The sequence below is a fragment of the Danio rerio genome, chromosome 19 (genome assembly GCF_052040795.2).
Source record: "Danio rerio strain M-AB ecotype USA chromosome 19, GRCz13ab, whole genome shotgun sequence".
Taxonomy (NCBI): Eukaryota; Metazoa; Chordata; class Actinopteri; order Cypriniformes; family Danionidae; genus Danio; species Danio rerio.
Genome location: NC_141039.2, coordinates 22,059,891 through 22,075,908, shown reverse-complemented (window position 1 = coordinate 22,075,908; position 16,018 = coordinate 22,059,891). Strand labels below are relative to the sequence as shown.

At 34.5% G+C, this 16,018-nt stretch overlaps 1 protein-coding gene across 4 annotated transcripts in view; it reads right to left on the bottom strand.

The window, feature by feature from the left end:
- Nucleotides 1-16,018, bottom strand: part of osbpl3a (oxysterol binding protein-like 3a) — a 104,997-nt gene that overhangs the window by 54,826 nt on the left and 34,153 nt on the right. For 3 of the 4 annotated variants that reach the window (XM_087294367.2, XM_088651366.1, XM_087294366.2), the window contains 10 exons: nucleotides 15,202-15,295; nucleotides 14,878-15,122; nucleotides 11,499-11,636; nucleotides 11,350-11,413; nucleotides 11,188-11,266; nucleotides 10,947-11,097; nucleotides 8,122-8,266; nucleotides 6,271-6,397; nucleotides 6,043-6,165; nucleotides 4,758-5,945 (listed from right to left, as the gene is read on the bottom strand). In XM_087294367.2, coding sequence (XP_087150493.2) covers nucleotides 5,849-5,945; nucleotides 6,043-6,165; nucleotides 6,271-6,397; nucleotides 8,122-8,266; nucleotides 10,947-11,097; nucleotides 11,188-11,266; nucleotides 11,350-11,413; nucleotides 11,499-11,636; nucleotides 14,878-15,122; nucleotides 15,202-15,295 — 1,263 coding nt within the window. In that variant the 3' untranslated portion in view covers nucleotides 4,758-5,848. 4 annotated transcript variants of the gene reach the window in all.

Below are 16,018 nucleotides of genomic sequence, written 5' to 3'. Positions count from 1 at the left end.
GATCATCTCATTTATTGTCATTTCTACCAAGTCAAGTAAATTTAATAAAACCTTCAAACTCCTCGGGTAATTATCATAATGAATACAGGCATTTGCGACATTTAAATGCATGTCATGCTCTCAATCTATAAACATGACAAAAGAATAAAAATAGACTAGTTTAAAAACTGATGCTTTTATCTGACAATTCTGACTTGCAAATTAGTTTTATTTACTGTTGTAAATACCATGATTTTTTGACCATATAGAAAGTGTACTGTATGTGTATAAAATAGTATTTATTATATTTAGTATTGTTAACACGTTGCAGAATACTGAGATGTGATGTACCGTATACTTTAGTTTTTACTATACAATGAATTGTGGTGAACTATGTTTGTAGAAAACATAGTACAGTTATGTGTATCACTATAGGTGTTGTATTACCACAGCAGCTATAGAATTACCATAAACAATTAATTACTTTTATAGTTTTTCTAAAAGTAATAGTTACAAAGCCAGGTCCAGGACTTTGACTTCAAGGCTTCTCATGGTCCACAACAATATTCAAACAAATGCAGTCAATAATTTTCTTTATGTTTGTTGTGCAAACTTTGTAAATTATAAAATGAAAAACAGCATAAAGAGAAAAATTAAAAATTAATACATAAAAATTAAAGCACATCCAGGGTGAGAACGCATGTCATAATATAATTCCTTCCAGAATAATCTTAACTGACCATCTTCATTACATTTAAATGTCACACAGTACAATATGAATATGTATAACCATATACATGTACACACATTAGTAAATATTTATCTACTGTATCAGGCCAACACCTTCTATTTGTTTATAACAAAGTCAGGTCTTCTTACTAAAATATATTTAACCCATTTCCTCCATTTTCCCAGGAATATATCCTTCAAGTTGACAACAAAAGTGATTTTTTTTCCCATTGTGTAGATCTCAAGCATCTATCCAATTACATAGGGTGGGTCGCTTTTTTGCTGGCAGCCATGAGAGCATGCATAATTTATTGTCTGTTGTTACTGTATCTGGATCCACACAGCCAAAATATAACAATTTACTTTCTAGAGGTATATCTATTTCAAATATAAGTTCAAGAGCCTCTTGTATTTCTTTACAATATTCTAGAATATACATTTCCAAAATATATAATAATGGTTTGCTTTTTTTGCATCAGCAGTTACGGCAACGTTTTGGAGACTTGTTGGTATATTTGGCTGTTAGCACTGGTGTTTTGAAATATCTAATAATGTTTTTTCCAACAGTATTGTTTCCAGTTTAATGAACTTGTTGATTTCCATTGAAATTCCCATATATTTGTCCACTCTTCATCAGTAAAGGTTATTCCACTTTCTGTCTCTCATTTTTCTTTTAAGTAATTTAGGGAATGTGTTTTTATACTTCTCAGACTCTTACATATCAGTGAGGCTATTTTGTACTTTATACCTGATGTGTGTGTTTTTTTATTAGATCTATCAATGGATTCTGATTGTCTTTAAGTTTTTTTTTATTCTCTGATCATAATAATTTTGCACCTGTAGATACCTATAAAAATCTTGATTTTCAAGTAGAAAATTCTCCTTTAATTGCTGAAAGCTTAAAATTTCTCCTTCTTTAACGATGGTACTAAAGGAGGAGATTCCCTTGTTTGCCCATAATTTAAATCTGTTACCTAAACTGTTTGGTGTAAAATCGGAATTATAAGCAATTCTTTTTTAAATTGTACAATATTTCAGCAAGCTTAATTCTTTTATCACTTATGTTCAGACATTTAAAGTAAGTTTTTGTTCCATAGGTCTTCTATTTGTTCTATATATTTTTGTATGTTTTCTCTATTAATATGGCTTGAACAGGGGTATTTTTAAATATAAAGTTTTCTATATTTTTCTATGGGCATGATAGTGTGGGTCACACCAGTTTATTACAGTCCTAATTTGTGCTGCTATATAATAATCTTTTAGAGAGGGGACAGCCCATCCTCCCTTGTCTTTTGACAACTGCAGTGTTTTAAAGCAGTTATATGGCCGTTATAGGGTCGAAGTTCATTTCTGGGGATTCTGTGTCTTTAGTTAGATGAATAAATAAAAATTTAAATTATGTCCTATGCTATTTTAGTGAGTATATGTTTTTAATATTTTTAAGGGGATTATAATTATATGTGATTATTTCAGTTATTAAGTCAAAAAAATTTTTTAAACTTTTCAATGTGAACATCTAATTTAAACCAAAAAAATATTTCAAAATTACTAGTAATACAGCTGTGGAGAATCTTAAAATATATCATTTTATTTAGCTATAATTTGTCTTTGTTTTTTAAAACTTTATTTTACCAGCTTTGAGTGAGGGGAAAAGCCCAAATGTAGACTGCATGACGTTCAACCAAAATAACTCTGAGTAAGATCTTAGCTTAAGTGGGAATTTACATTCTTATGAGTAGGGAACCTGTGGTCAGGCTACCCACTTGAACAAACCTTTTTCTTTTTTTTAAGTGTGTAAAGTGCGTTCTATTATTTTGCTTTTTTTGGTGAGGCTGGAACTCGGATTCATAATTTAGTTTAGAGAGTCAAACATGGAGTACATAGCAATGGCAATTTGTCAAGATAGCACCAATAACTTTCATAGTGTTTGTTCGTCTTTACAAAAGGTCCTCCATTACAAAAAATAAATAAATAAATCCCTGAATGAAAATGATCACTATTAAAAAGTCGTCCTAATGTTAAATAATCCCACCAACCATTCAGTAATAAACATGCTTCCAAACCTTTATTTTTCTTTATTTTGTTGAACACTAAAGAAGATATTTTTTGAAAAAATGTGAAAACCAGTAACCACTGACTTTCATAGGAAGAACAAATACTATGAAACAATGAGTCATTGGTTACGGGTTCCTAGCATTCTTCAAAATATCTTCTTGTGGGTTCAGCAGAAAAAATAAAGGCAAACTGGTTTGAAACAAATGAACTGTGAGTAAATGATGACAGAATTTAGATTTTTTTGATGAACTATATCTTAAAGAATTCTTCTCAGAAATGTTTTTTGTCAAGCATGTTAACAAATAGGGGGCGATGCAGTGGTGTAGTAGGTAGGGCTGTCGCCTCACAGCAAGAAGGTCGCTGGTTCAAGCCTCGGCTGGGTCAGTTAGCATTTCTGTGTGGAGTTTGCATGTTCTCCCTGTGGGTTTCCTCCGGGTGCTCCGGTTTCCCCCACAGTCCAAAGACATGCAGTACAGGTGAATTGGGTAGGCTAAATTGTTCACAGTGTACGTGTGAAAATGAGTGTGTATGGATGTTTCCCAGAGATGGGTTGCAGCTGGAAGGTCATCCGCTGTGTAAAACATATGCTGGATAAGTTGGCGGTTCATTCCGCTGTGGCGACCCCAGATTAATAAAGGGACTAATGCCTAGTTCACACTAAAGGATTTTAAGCCTGATTTGAGCCCGATTTGGAAGTTAACGAGCTCGCCGACAGATCGGGCTGTGATCGGGAAGAAATCTGCGGGTGCACGGCGCTCGCCGCTCTTTAAGTGTGAACTACTGAGCAACGCATCTATGAGGCTCGCTGACGCGTCGCCGACACCTCGCAGACGGAAATCCAACATTCAGCATGCTAAATATTCCAGAGCAGTCGGCCGACTCAACCCCACGTGTGGTCAGATGTAGTGACGAGCTGCAGCCAATGAGAGAGCATATCAGCATGAGCCGCGTGCCTGTGTGTTCAGGAGCTCAGCAGAAACATCTGTGATTGGTCAGAATGGGCATCAGTGCACTCGCTTCATTCTGCGTTAGCACAGACGTGAGAGGAGGATATATTAACAGTGGAACTAGAATTCTGTAATTAGAATTACCATACTGCTCATTCTGACGGTTCTTATATAAAACGCCATATTGTCACAACATATTTACATTCAAAGCTATTATTGAGATATTAAAATTAAGCTTTGAATGTCTGGCATCATATTTAATGACACCGTTACCCTAAAAATATAATCTTTTTTTTGTAATACAGCCTATAAATATGTAGTTAAGATACTAAAACACTTAAAGGTCTTGGCTTTCATTTTCACTTTCAAACAGGAGCTATTTCACAGCACATAATATGCTGTTTTTAAAGATATCTAAAGTAAATTGATGTTTTTGCCATCAGAAAGTTTTGTTTACGTTAGCAGGAAGTTGCTAGGCAAGAAAATGCACACATATTTAAAGTCACAGCGAAAAGTATCAGACATGCATGCAGTCATTTTGACCAATATGGTAATTTAAGGCAGAAATGCTCAGTTCTTTACTGTTATTTTGTCATAAAAAAAAAAATAACAATGTCTGAAAGAAATACACTAATAGTTAGAAAACGGCAGGGTGTTATAAATATGTTAGTTTTATTTCAAAGAGTTATAAAATTACAAAAATTAAAAACTCTCTGTGTATCTATCCACTGGAACCTGCAGATGAGTGATTAATCCGCTCATAAATCAGCTGATTTGACTATGTTTTTAAATGCTTCTCCAAAGCTTGAAACGCTGTCAGTGATGTCATCAGCACACAAGCAGCCGTAGTGTGAACGGCACAGCGATCTGCTGATGTTTAAAATCCTGTAGTGTGAACTAGGCTTTAGCCGAAAAGAAAATGAATGTTAACAAATACCCGCATTTTAGTCTATTAAACTAAAAAACATACAGTAATAACATGTCATTCGATTTAAACAATAAGTAACTATTCAAAAGCCTTCATATAATTAAAAAAACAAGGAAACATTCTTTGAATTGTGCACATTATTTATTGCTCAAACCCAACATATGGTCAGTCGTATACTGATGTAACCTGTCCTTAATCTTCTGAAAGCAACAGTGCCCATCTGTGTAAAGTTCAAGTGTGTACCCAACTAAAGAAAGTAATGTTGTGTTTATCATATTTCAAAAAACACCACACCCAGAAACAGGACCGCAGTTATCAAGTGTAACAGGAACAGCACGTGAGCGCATATAGACTGTCGCTCTTCCACATACATACACAAAAAAACAAATATGTGCACAAAATAAGCTATCTTTTTTTGATATGTTTGACAATTTCTTTTCATATATTATTACATTTTCTATTATCATCGTCCCTTTAAGGAAAAATAAATCTATTTTCAAATATATTCATGGATTCTATATTCCATAATTACGACTGAGTGAATTGTTGGAGTCAACAACTGAGTCAAAACTTTGGTGTTCAAACATTTATATACAAACTTACCTAATGTGAATGCCATTTAAAATTCAGTCCAACATTGCACTCAAAATCAATTATTTTTTAACATGTATATAAATAAGGAATTATATTTTGCATAAACTCTATTTTAAGACCAAGATTCACTTTTATGACAATTATGCGCCTTAAATTCTCATTCCTGTAATAATTTGACTTTATAAAATATTCTGTGCTGATTAAATAAAATTGAAGGGCAGCACAACACACACTACCACATTGAAATTTAAATGCCTAATGCTTTTAACATGACAGAAATGAGATATTATTAATATTACTAATTATTAATATTGATATTATTTAGATTCAGTAAAGGCAATTTCTTTAACGTAATTTTTTTGATTATTGGATAGAAACAAGAATAACAGAAAGACTTTGAATGGAAACACTAATTACATCCAGGCACTTATGAAAGTTATTGGTCAAGACATAAATGTGTTTCTAAAGATATTTTCTATATAATGCCATAAATGTTTACATTTAACAAAGATAAATACCAATACAAAAACATCAACATATGCACAGTACACATAAAGCCCACACTGTTAACAAGATTGCACTAGATAATATATACAAAAAAAGCATGGACTGTTGGTCACCAGAGTACAGGGAATTCTAATTTGCTGAATCCAGGATCCTTCCTGAGCTCCCAATATGTGCCATTGCTCACCCATGTGTCGTCTTTAGCACGCCTGATTGAATTAACAAAACTGCATTACAGACAGAAACTCGTGATGAAAACTTGAATGCAAAAACAACCACGTCTGTGTTCAAAACACAGTCACTTACTTGAAAAATCGGGGGGAGTGGGTCATGTTATTTTCTTGCAGGACTCTCCTCCTCTCTCTCTGAAGGACTTCAATTCTTTCTTTCTGTTCTTCTGCTCCGGCAACATCACCCTCTTCAAGTAATCTAATCAAAAGTGGGCCAATAAACAGCCGATGGCATGCAAAATTGGCTTTTAGAAGAGGTTACTTGGGGAAAACATACTTGAAATGGTTTGAAATGTGTGTGTACCTTTGGTCCGGCCTAAAACGGGTGTCTGTTGGGGGCAACAGAGGCTTTAAACCCTCCTCCAATTCATTTAATTGAATTGCAAACTGGGTGAATCCATAGTACTGCTCATGGTTCTCAGGCATAGGATCTATATTGAGATACATAAACAAAAACAGTGCTGTGTTAGCGCCCCCTGAGGTCAACATTCGCAAGTTAGGTATTGAATATGAGCAAGTGTTTTTAGCCACAGATGAACTTAAAGTTAAAAAGTGAATTTTCAGATTCACTAATTTCCTTTTACTGCATCAAAAGTATTGTTTAATAAAAATGTAGTCAGTTAAACAGACTTAAATTCATTATTTGTTCAAGAGTCACACAAGATGAAGTCAAGTTTTTAAACTAATTTCGAGAGGGAAATGTAATATGATTGATCTCAACTGGTCTCTCATTCGTAGTCCGCATTATTCCAATCAGATTGATCAAGGCCTACAATAAATAGACTGATTTTACCCTACTTCCTTATCTTCATTTTGGAAGAATCCCCCTTTCCACCCCATCTCCTCCTGTTCCTTTTTTACTAGGTGGAGCTTTCGAGACCTACCTGATCTCGTACCCCCTTATATGCTAACACACCTGGCAGGATCCCTCCTAAGCTCACTTATTTCCAAGCTCAAGGTTCTTTCCCAGGACAGCATGCCAAACCTGCAAATTCTCTCCAAAAAAAAAAAAGAAAACTGCCTAGAGTGCTATGGCAGGATCTACAAAGTCAAAAGTGTGCAAGTGCCGAATCTTCTGAAATACATCAGAGTACATTCTTTGATAATGCTTTAAATAAAAGAGGCAAACAACTTTGTAATCTTAACCCTTTGATGCAAACAATTACATCAGTATGATTAGTCTAGGTTGGTCGCTAGAGCATCCGATGTCACTGGTGTAATTAGAAAGTTCAGTGCATCATTGGTCAACTGCTAAATTTAAACTTTGGCTAAACAACAGCTAAACTAAGGCTAAATTGTTCCCTCACACCCAAAATAACACTTTTTGTAACTAATTCTTAGTGTGATAGGTTAACTCTCGCACTGGCTACGTACTGAGTGTTTCTTTTCCAAAAATTGCTTCTTCTGTTACACCATTTTTGAAACTTGAACCATGCCTAAACATGAGAGTCCAACGGTAAATAACTCTAAAGGTGTGCGTTAATGCCATTTCATTCATTTAAAGTTCTACTGAAAACACCATTTCGATCTTCAATGGCCTGATGGGAAATAACTACATTTTCAGTTTTAGATGAACAATCCCTTTAACATTGGCCAGAGACAGAGACTAACAGACATACTGTTCTACAAGCAGCACAGAGAACACTAGCAATGACTGATCATTGATGTGCCATACATGGGCTTCATTCAGTTTACTTGTTGATTTTGTCCTATGTGTGGCTTATTGTTAAATTGAAAATAACTAAATGGTAAAACCTCACTGTTACCGATGCATGGAACTGTTGATAAATATCCTAAAATACTGAATGGCAGTGCAAACCCTCTGTCTTCAGAAAAGTCCAGATGGTACTTTATTTTTTTTGGTTTTTTTTTACACTGCTTGACCACTACCAGTGCAGCTTCTTTGTTTACAGTGCTAACCAAGAAAATGCTGATGTTCTATAAGTGCCCAACACATGCAGAGATTGAATTTGCATTCAATTTGAATTTACTTTATTTAAAAAAAAAAGATAAAATCAAGTGAAATTAAAATAATTCATATATATATCATTTGAATTCTTCTACATATACATAACATTTGCTTAAAAAATGACAATCATAATCAGCCATAATGTTTAGACCATTTAAATACAGTTAAACAGTTACTGAAACTCACTTGCTCTCCAGATGCACGTTGCTGAAGGCGGTTTGCCCAGATATAAGGCCTCGTTCCACTTGCCAAACAAGGAGTGAATGATACGCCCCTCCAAATCAGTGACCAGACCCTCTACCTCATTAGCATTCAGACCCCCAGACCTTGACTGAATATAAAGATGGTATGAAAGTTAATCATCTGTTTAAAAACAGGATATATACACAAACCATTCATAAAATGAATGCAGAACATGTGGCAAGACAAACACAGACGCAAACACACACAAGTGGAATTAATTCCCCACAATAGTTCTCTATTTTAACTGAATTTGATGATATGATATTGATGCTTCAATCTAAACTACCTGTTTTTAATATGCGGTTTTCAAGTAATACCTGAATAAATCTTCACTAAATATTAGTACCATGCAGCCCAGTTAATTCACAGAACAAAAGGCAGGCTTAGTGCCATATTTCATTTGATTTTTTTAAGTGCAAAGACATAACACTGTAGGAGTTCAAGTGAGGCCATTAGAGAATAAATTTTGGACCTGGCTAATTAATTGTACTATATTTTACATCTTACTTGACAAGGAAATTTAAAGTTAATATTATAAAATGAAGGCAATAAAATATATCAAATTATTATCAAATGATATTTTCCTGCTAATGTGTGTCAGTTAAAGAGGCATCCAAGTAAGAAAATCCACAAAAACTCTGACACCTTTTGCTTTTGTTGTAGATCATAACACACATAACTGTCATAACAATCATAAATGCATGCGATTATGCATGGATAACATGGAGACTAATGGTATCATATTCAAAAACTTGCATGTCAAATCCCATTTTTAAAAGTTAGAATGTTCAAAGAAAATCGAAAACATTTCTTCAGAAATCAAAGAAAACATTATTGTATAAACATGTCCAAAAATATAAATATGAATAAAGGATAAAACGTTTTCAAACAAAATGAAAATTGAATTTTGAAAGTCCACTGAAACCATATTTGTTCAAGTTAAACAATATTTGGTAACACTCATAAATAAATCTAATTGAAACAAACACTTAAGAGGGCATTTTTTATGCTTTGAGGTACACAGGAAGACACTGCCACCTAGTGGTAGTTCCTGGCAACAGCCTTGTTTTGATAATTTGACTTCCATGGCGTTTCTCATTGACATATCTCAGAACCAGTTTCACACTGGAATCACAAGCACAGCAAAAGGTTGTGTACTGATTAAACATTCTCATCCACTGTGTCACCTATTTCCGGTGTTCACCCCATAATCAGGCATGTGATTTGATTTAATGCTAGGCAAAATGCTCAGCTGTGATGCAACAATGTTCCTCTCTCACAATTTATTTCAATTTATAAATTATATTTTAAACAGAGAAAGTTGCATGTGAGTATGGAATACACCAGTGTACAGTACTTGTGAACACGCACCCTATACTGACACTTAGGAGAAAAACTTAATCATAATTGTTCTTTTATTTGAGCACAAATGTATTCTCGTGGATTTATAATACAGGATGATTTAAAAAGAATACCACATTTTTTTAAAAAGATTGAAGACTCTACAAGGAAGATTTGTCATCAATTTAAGGAAGCTCAGAAGTTTCACACCGAGGAACTAAAAGAAGGATTAACTGTTATACCAAAGATGCTACAGAGAGTGTGAAACGAGTTCGAGTAGCAGGCTGAAGTCACTCGAGTGTCTGGAGGGGGTCATATTAAAGATCTATGAACTTGTTTTTTACTGAAAAAAGTTAAGTACACTTCACATTGATTAATTACCCAAGGTTCCATCATGTTTCTTTAATTGAATACAGATTTTCAAAGTTGTGGTATTCCTTTTGAATCCCCCTGTATAAAAATACTGAAGACACATGGACAACTTTGACTACAATTTTTTGGTACCTTCAAGACTGTCGTTTATGGAAAATCAGAGAGCTCTGATTTTACCACAAAAACCTCAAAAACCTTAATTTGTGTTCAGAAAATGAAAGGAGATCTCAGAGGTTTAGAACAATATGAGGATTAAGTACTTATTGATAGAATTTTTCTTTTTCACTACTAAAACTGTATGGGCAAAATATCCTGCCAATAACGTTTTCATGCATTTTAGTATATTTAGTATTTTATTTGACTAAGAACACTGCCCCGGGGCTTTAATTCAGCATTAATTGTGCAGCACAAATATACACTGCCAATTCGACTCGGCCCTGTTACAAACTACTGCACCATCTTTGCATGCATTGTAAAGAATGTTGTCTGTTAACATGGATGGCACTATAAACATAAGGTGCTAAAATATCCAGTGGGAAACAGGTCTAATACATTACATACCTGGTCAAAAAAGTCACCACTCCCCGCCACTATAGTGCATATTCTCTATATTTTTACTTATCTTGCTCCTCGAGACAATGCATTTTGAACAAATGCATTAGATTTACATTTCTGTAAATAATACCATCTTTTAAATGGAGTAGTTTTTCCTACTATGAGAGTCAATGGTTACAGGATTTCAACATTCTTCAAAGTATCTTCATTTGCATTCAACAGAAAATATGAAACTCATGAAGGTAAGGCAGCACTAAATGGTGAGAGAATGTTTGTTTTTGTGTGTACTATCACTTTAACTGTTATATTTTAACAAAATTTAGTTTAAAAATATGGCTAAAGTTATTTTAACTTTATGTAGTTTATAAAAAGATTGCATTAGTTGTACTAGTAAATTTTGTCCTTATGAAATCTTTTGAAACAGATATGTGAAATTGAGAAAATCGCGTCAATGTGGTATGACTTGGTTTTTTGAGTTTTGCATGTCCTAATGGTCTCACCTTAAGAAATGTGATTTTGCAATGACTGACATCTCCAGTAGTGTTCGAGTGTTTAATTGACATTTCCCCATAGTGCTCGATCCAGCGCTGACCACTCAGAATGTTATGAATGCATGAAGTGACCTTACTCCACTCATAACGATCCCCAAAACTGAGAATGAGCAAGTGATAGTGTGAGACAACACATGATGTAATGGAAGCGAAATGGGAAGCAGAGTAATTCAAAATAGAATGAACTTACCCTGGCAACTCTAAATGAGTGACTCCCATGGGAACGATCTCCATCGATTTGCCCCAAAACTTATTCTTCCAGCGCATATCTAATGAACAAAAGCAGAGAATGCTCATCACAATCCTGCTAAATGCTTAAAGATTTGCCACTGACAAAATGCGCATCACTTACCTTGCCAAAACGTGTAGCTTTTAGACTCGCAATGGCAAGCAGACACAGGTGGATGGTGACTGACCTAAAGCACACAATGTAACGGTGCATGTGAGTGCATATGCTTTTGTTTAGATATAGAATTTTTTATTTTTTTTATGTGCACTTACTTGTTCAGCAATGAAGCGGAAGCCCTTATCTGCCCGCATACACTCGAATGTTTCTCCCAATATAGGATTAAATGGTTTTCCTCCTGCTCTAGTGAACGAGCATGCATAGGCAGAAATAGCAAATGCTGCTATATAAACCTGCAAACCCACAAGAGGAGGATATATGGTTAAACATAGGACTGTATAGTGATGGTTAATAATCACAATTATTATTATAAGGCTCTCTGGAATTCTTGACTCTGATTGGCCAATCATGACATTCAAGGACTATCATTCTTAGATAACAAACGTAACACTAAAACCTGGGTTTAACCAGGTACTACAAATCATCTTGAATGTTACATCGCTGTTTTTTACCGTTTCACGCCATCTTGTGACTAAACAATAATATTAGTACTAAGTAGACGAATGTAGGCTGCCTTCTGTATTTTATTCTGTCTGCAAGCATTTGGTTTAATTAAAGATCTAGTAAACAGTTACAGTTCAGACCAATACTGTGTCTAATAATTAAATTTTGTGGAAAATAAAGCTGTGTGAGAGCATCAATTTGACTGGGTAACCAAATGTTTTGTTGTACTTCTATGTGCAATGACAAATAAAGTCTATTCTATTCAAATAGCTTGGATGTACATCCATTTGGTTGTTTGTGCAGAATAAAATCAGCCTTATACAACAGCAGCTGATAAGTATGCTAAGCTTTATTATTGAATTTATTTTGCAAAAACATTATCAAGATGGTTTTTAGCACAGAGGTTGTACAAAGGCTTTGCTTTAGCAAACACAACCCCAATTTATACAGTCAAGATTCTTGTTTGTAAATATATTTTGCAGTTAAGTACAGTACAGTAAAATTAATGGCTTAAATAAATTTTCTAATCATTCACATTAAAGTGTACTTTCACACTGTTTTGTCTGTTAAACACATTAGTATATCCTTCAAAGGATGTTACAAACTACTATCAGTGGACTTTCACATTGAGAGAAAAAAAAACTACTATGTAAAATTTTATCACTCAAAGAAAAATTGTAAAATTTCTATGACTTTTACTGACTAAAAAGCTGCATTTCCACGACTAATTAGCACTAAGCAGACAAAAGAGAAAATAGATTTTAAACACTACAGCAAAGCAGACCTGGAAATGCCTTATTTAATTCAAGAGATGTTATATATGAAAAGTTATTCATTTTGATTTGATTATAACTATAACACAACAATGATTAATACTTTAAATGATTCTTTTACATCAATTAAAAACTTTAAATACTCAAGTACTATTTATATATATAAATCATAAAACATACCCTGACTTTCAATGTCTGGACTAGCCCTAAAAAATTCCATGCATTTCAAGAAACTCCATGACCTGTGGTCAATGTAAGTCAATGGCTACTGATGTTCAACAGTCTTCACAACATCATCTTTTGTGTTTACCAGAAAAAAATATCAACCCAGTTTGAAACTACTGGAAGGTAGTAAATGATGACAGAATTTTCAGTTTTGGATGAACTGTTTCTTTAAGCACTAAATCTGTTTTATATTTTACAAAAATTTCATTTAGTCTTTTACATAAGAAATTCAGTCATGTTTGGAGGCATAGGTATCAACTTTTTTTTTTTTAAAGATGGGGGGCTATTATGGGTTTTTTATGATCCTACATGTACTATGTAACACAGCTCTAAGTGAAGTGAAATATCCAGCTAAAGTTTAAATCTGAAAGTGTTTAAAACTATTGATTAATCTATAATAGAGTTGACAAGTAGTGGTCAGTGTGACATTGATACAGAACTCAAGCCCCGCCCATTTGTTGACCGCGCAGACCCGGGAATAATGAACCCTCCCATCCCTGCGCAAACACTGCGCAGAAAAAGAAGACTGTAGCAGATCATGGTTGAATCATGTCAGGTGTGAAGTGTGAAGCCTCCTTTCCACTGCACACGACAAACGACCAGCAACAGACCGGAAGTCATTCATTTCCAATGGACAGCAGTCCAGGAGCTGCGTTGAGTTCCGATCATCTCCGTATGCGGAAAATTCGGATCCGATTTGAGCTGCGGATCCGTTGAAATATTTGAACTCCAGCGACTAGACCGTATGCGACCTGCCGACCGGATATGATGTATTCCAGTGTTGTCCAAGCAGATCCGTGCGCGCGAGATGAGAAATAGTTTATTTGGTTATTTTTTGAATTATAAAAAGTCTATATGTAAAAAAAAAAAAAAAAAAAAACTTCTGTTTTATAAATGTAAGTAAGAAAGCAATAAAAATATATTTTTTTAATATCTCCACATTCCCTCCAATATTTTAGCGGTCTATGAGTTTCTAGTATTCATTCATCCATTAAACTATGTAAACACACAGAGAATAAAGGCTCTTGCTTTTGCCCTCCTTTTTTCCGGACACCGAATCAGCTTCCCTCCCCCAGGGTGCAGGACAACACTGAAAATCCTGTGCGGCTGCCACAAGGGGGCGTATTCCGACAGTCGTGTCCAAATGTCGTGTGCAGTGGAAAGGCGGCTTGAGGGAAAGTTATTTTCTTTACCCAAAGATGAGGCTGTGAAGAGTTAGTGGTTGAAGTTTATTTTTGCAAAAATACCTCAGCATTATAGCCCAAGCCTTGTGCTGTGTTCCAGTCAAGTGCTTCAGCAATCTACACGCTTTCAATGGGGGATTAATTGGCCGTTTGTTAAAGGAAGAATCAGAAAAGACTGTTGATGTATAGGACTTTGTCAGAGCTTGACAGGAACTTTACAGTACACAGTTCATGGATCAGTTTCTTCCTCCATTTTACAAGTGTAAGTAACTTAAGTGCGATTAAAATGATTTAATTGTGTTTTGTTACTCGTACTATATCTGGTTAACTCATTATATTGTCATTTCGCGTTTAAAACCAAGTTTTAAATTAGGGTGAGTTCATTTTGTTTACAGATTTAAATGCGTTTGTGTGCTCACGATTCACTGCCGTTTGTCATTGGTATGGCCACCATCAGCTGTTCCTATACACATGTGGTGGTCAAGTTTCAAAATAGATCAGCTTATGCCACTTTGTGGATTAATAGTGAATGTGTGTCATAGTTAAGAATAGGGCAATATGCTGGTGTTATACTGCATTGCACTCACACATACACTCTGCACTCTGACTGCTTCAACAATGTTGATAAGCCGTGGTGGGCATTTCTCTCTGTCTCACGCTGAACACCGCTGACCAATCGCAACAGACATTGCATTGCCAATGCATATTACTACTTATAAAATACATTTTGATATATCCATTGCAAAAACTTACATAAGTTTTGGCATTTAAAAGAAAATTTGAATACAGTGCATTGCTGGCCATTCCATTCCTACATATATACAGATGGATCTAAAGATTGATCTCACCATGCGCATATGTGGGTCGTGTGTGTTTGCAGCAGTGTCCAGCAGGTGGCAGTATTCAACTTCCTCACACAGTCTCTGCAGAGTGTTCATGGGTTCATTGAGTTGAACAGGCATGGCCACTTTTGACAGGTCTTTACCGATGTTACTGCGCAAGATACTCCACAGATTCACACTCTCGTTCATGCGTGCACTTGGTAAACGTGCTCGCCGCATCACTACGCTCTCATTGCCATTACCTGAAGACACTAAAACACACAACCGATTAATTAAAAAACAAAGCTTCAAACAGGTTAACTCAAAAGTGTGTGCTTCCCAGTTTCTCACCAAAAATCTCCCTCATGTTGCCATTCTCATTCCTGCAAAACTCTACTGATGTACTGTCGCTTACATCACTGACGTAAGAATCATCATCAGACACCTGGTTATGAATAAAAAAATAAAATAAAATAAAAATGTTCAAAATGGTCATGATGAAATTCACGTTTACAGTGGTTCACATTTACAGTGTACTGTGTATGTATATATATATATATATATATATATATATATATATATATATATATATATATATATATATATATATATATATATATATATATATATATATATATGTATATATATATACATATATATAAACCTTTTTATACTTTTAAAGACGATTTCCATACATTTTAAGACCTCATCGCCACTTTTTAGGTTTTAACCAGTAACACTGGGGGCACTTAAACTTGTATATTTACTAAATGTTTGTTGTAAAAAAAATGGAAAAAAAAAAATTGGAAAAGAAATTGGCCAAATTGCCCAATTACAACACCGATTTCTGTTTTAGAGAATTTTAGAGAAAATGTTTGAATGTTAGAATTTCAGAAAACAGAAAAAAATCTAATGAGTATGTGACAAAAATGTTTGTTTTTTTTTGCCTTTAATCACAGGCTGAACCATCTGACTTAACTTAGAAGTAGAGGCAACTTTAGTCATGATTCACACCAAGGCTCAACCTACATTAGTGTGTGCAGTTAATGATTTAATATAGATTGGATAATTTAAAAATATTAAGTAAATCTACAGTTTTTAAATTGTTACACAAAAAAATACCCGCACAAAACTAAAACATGAGACATGCTGAATACAAACACTAATT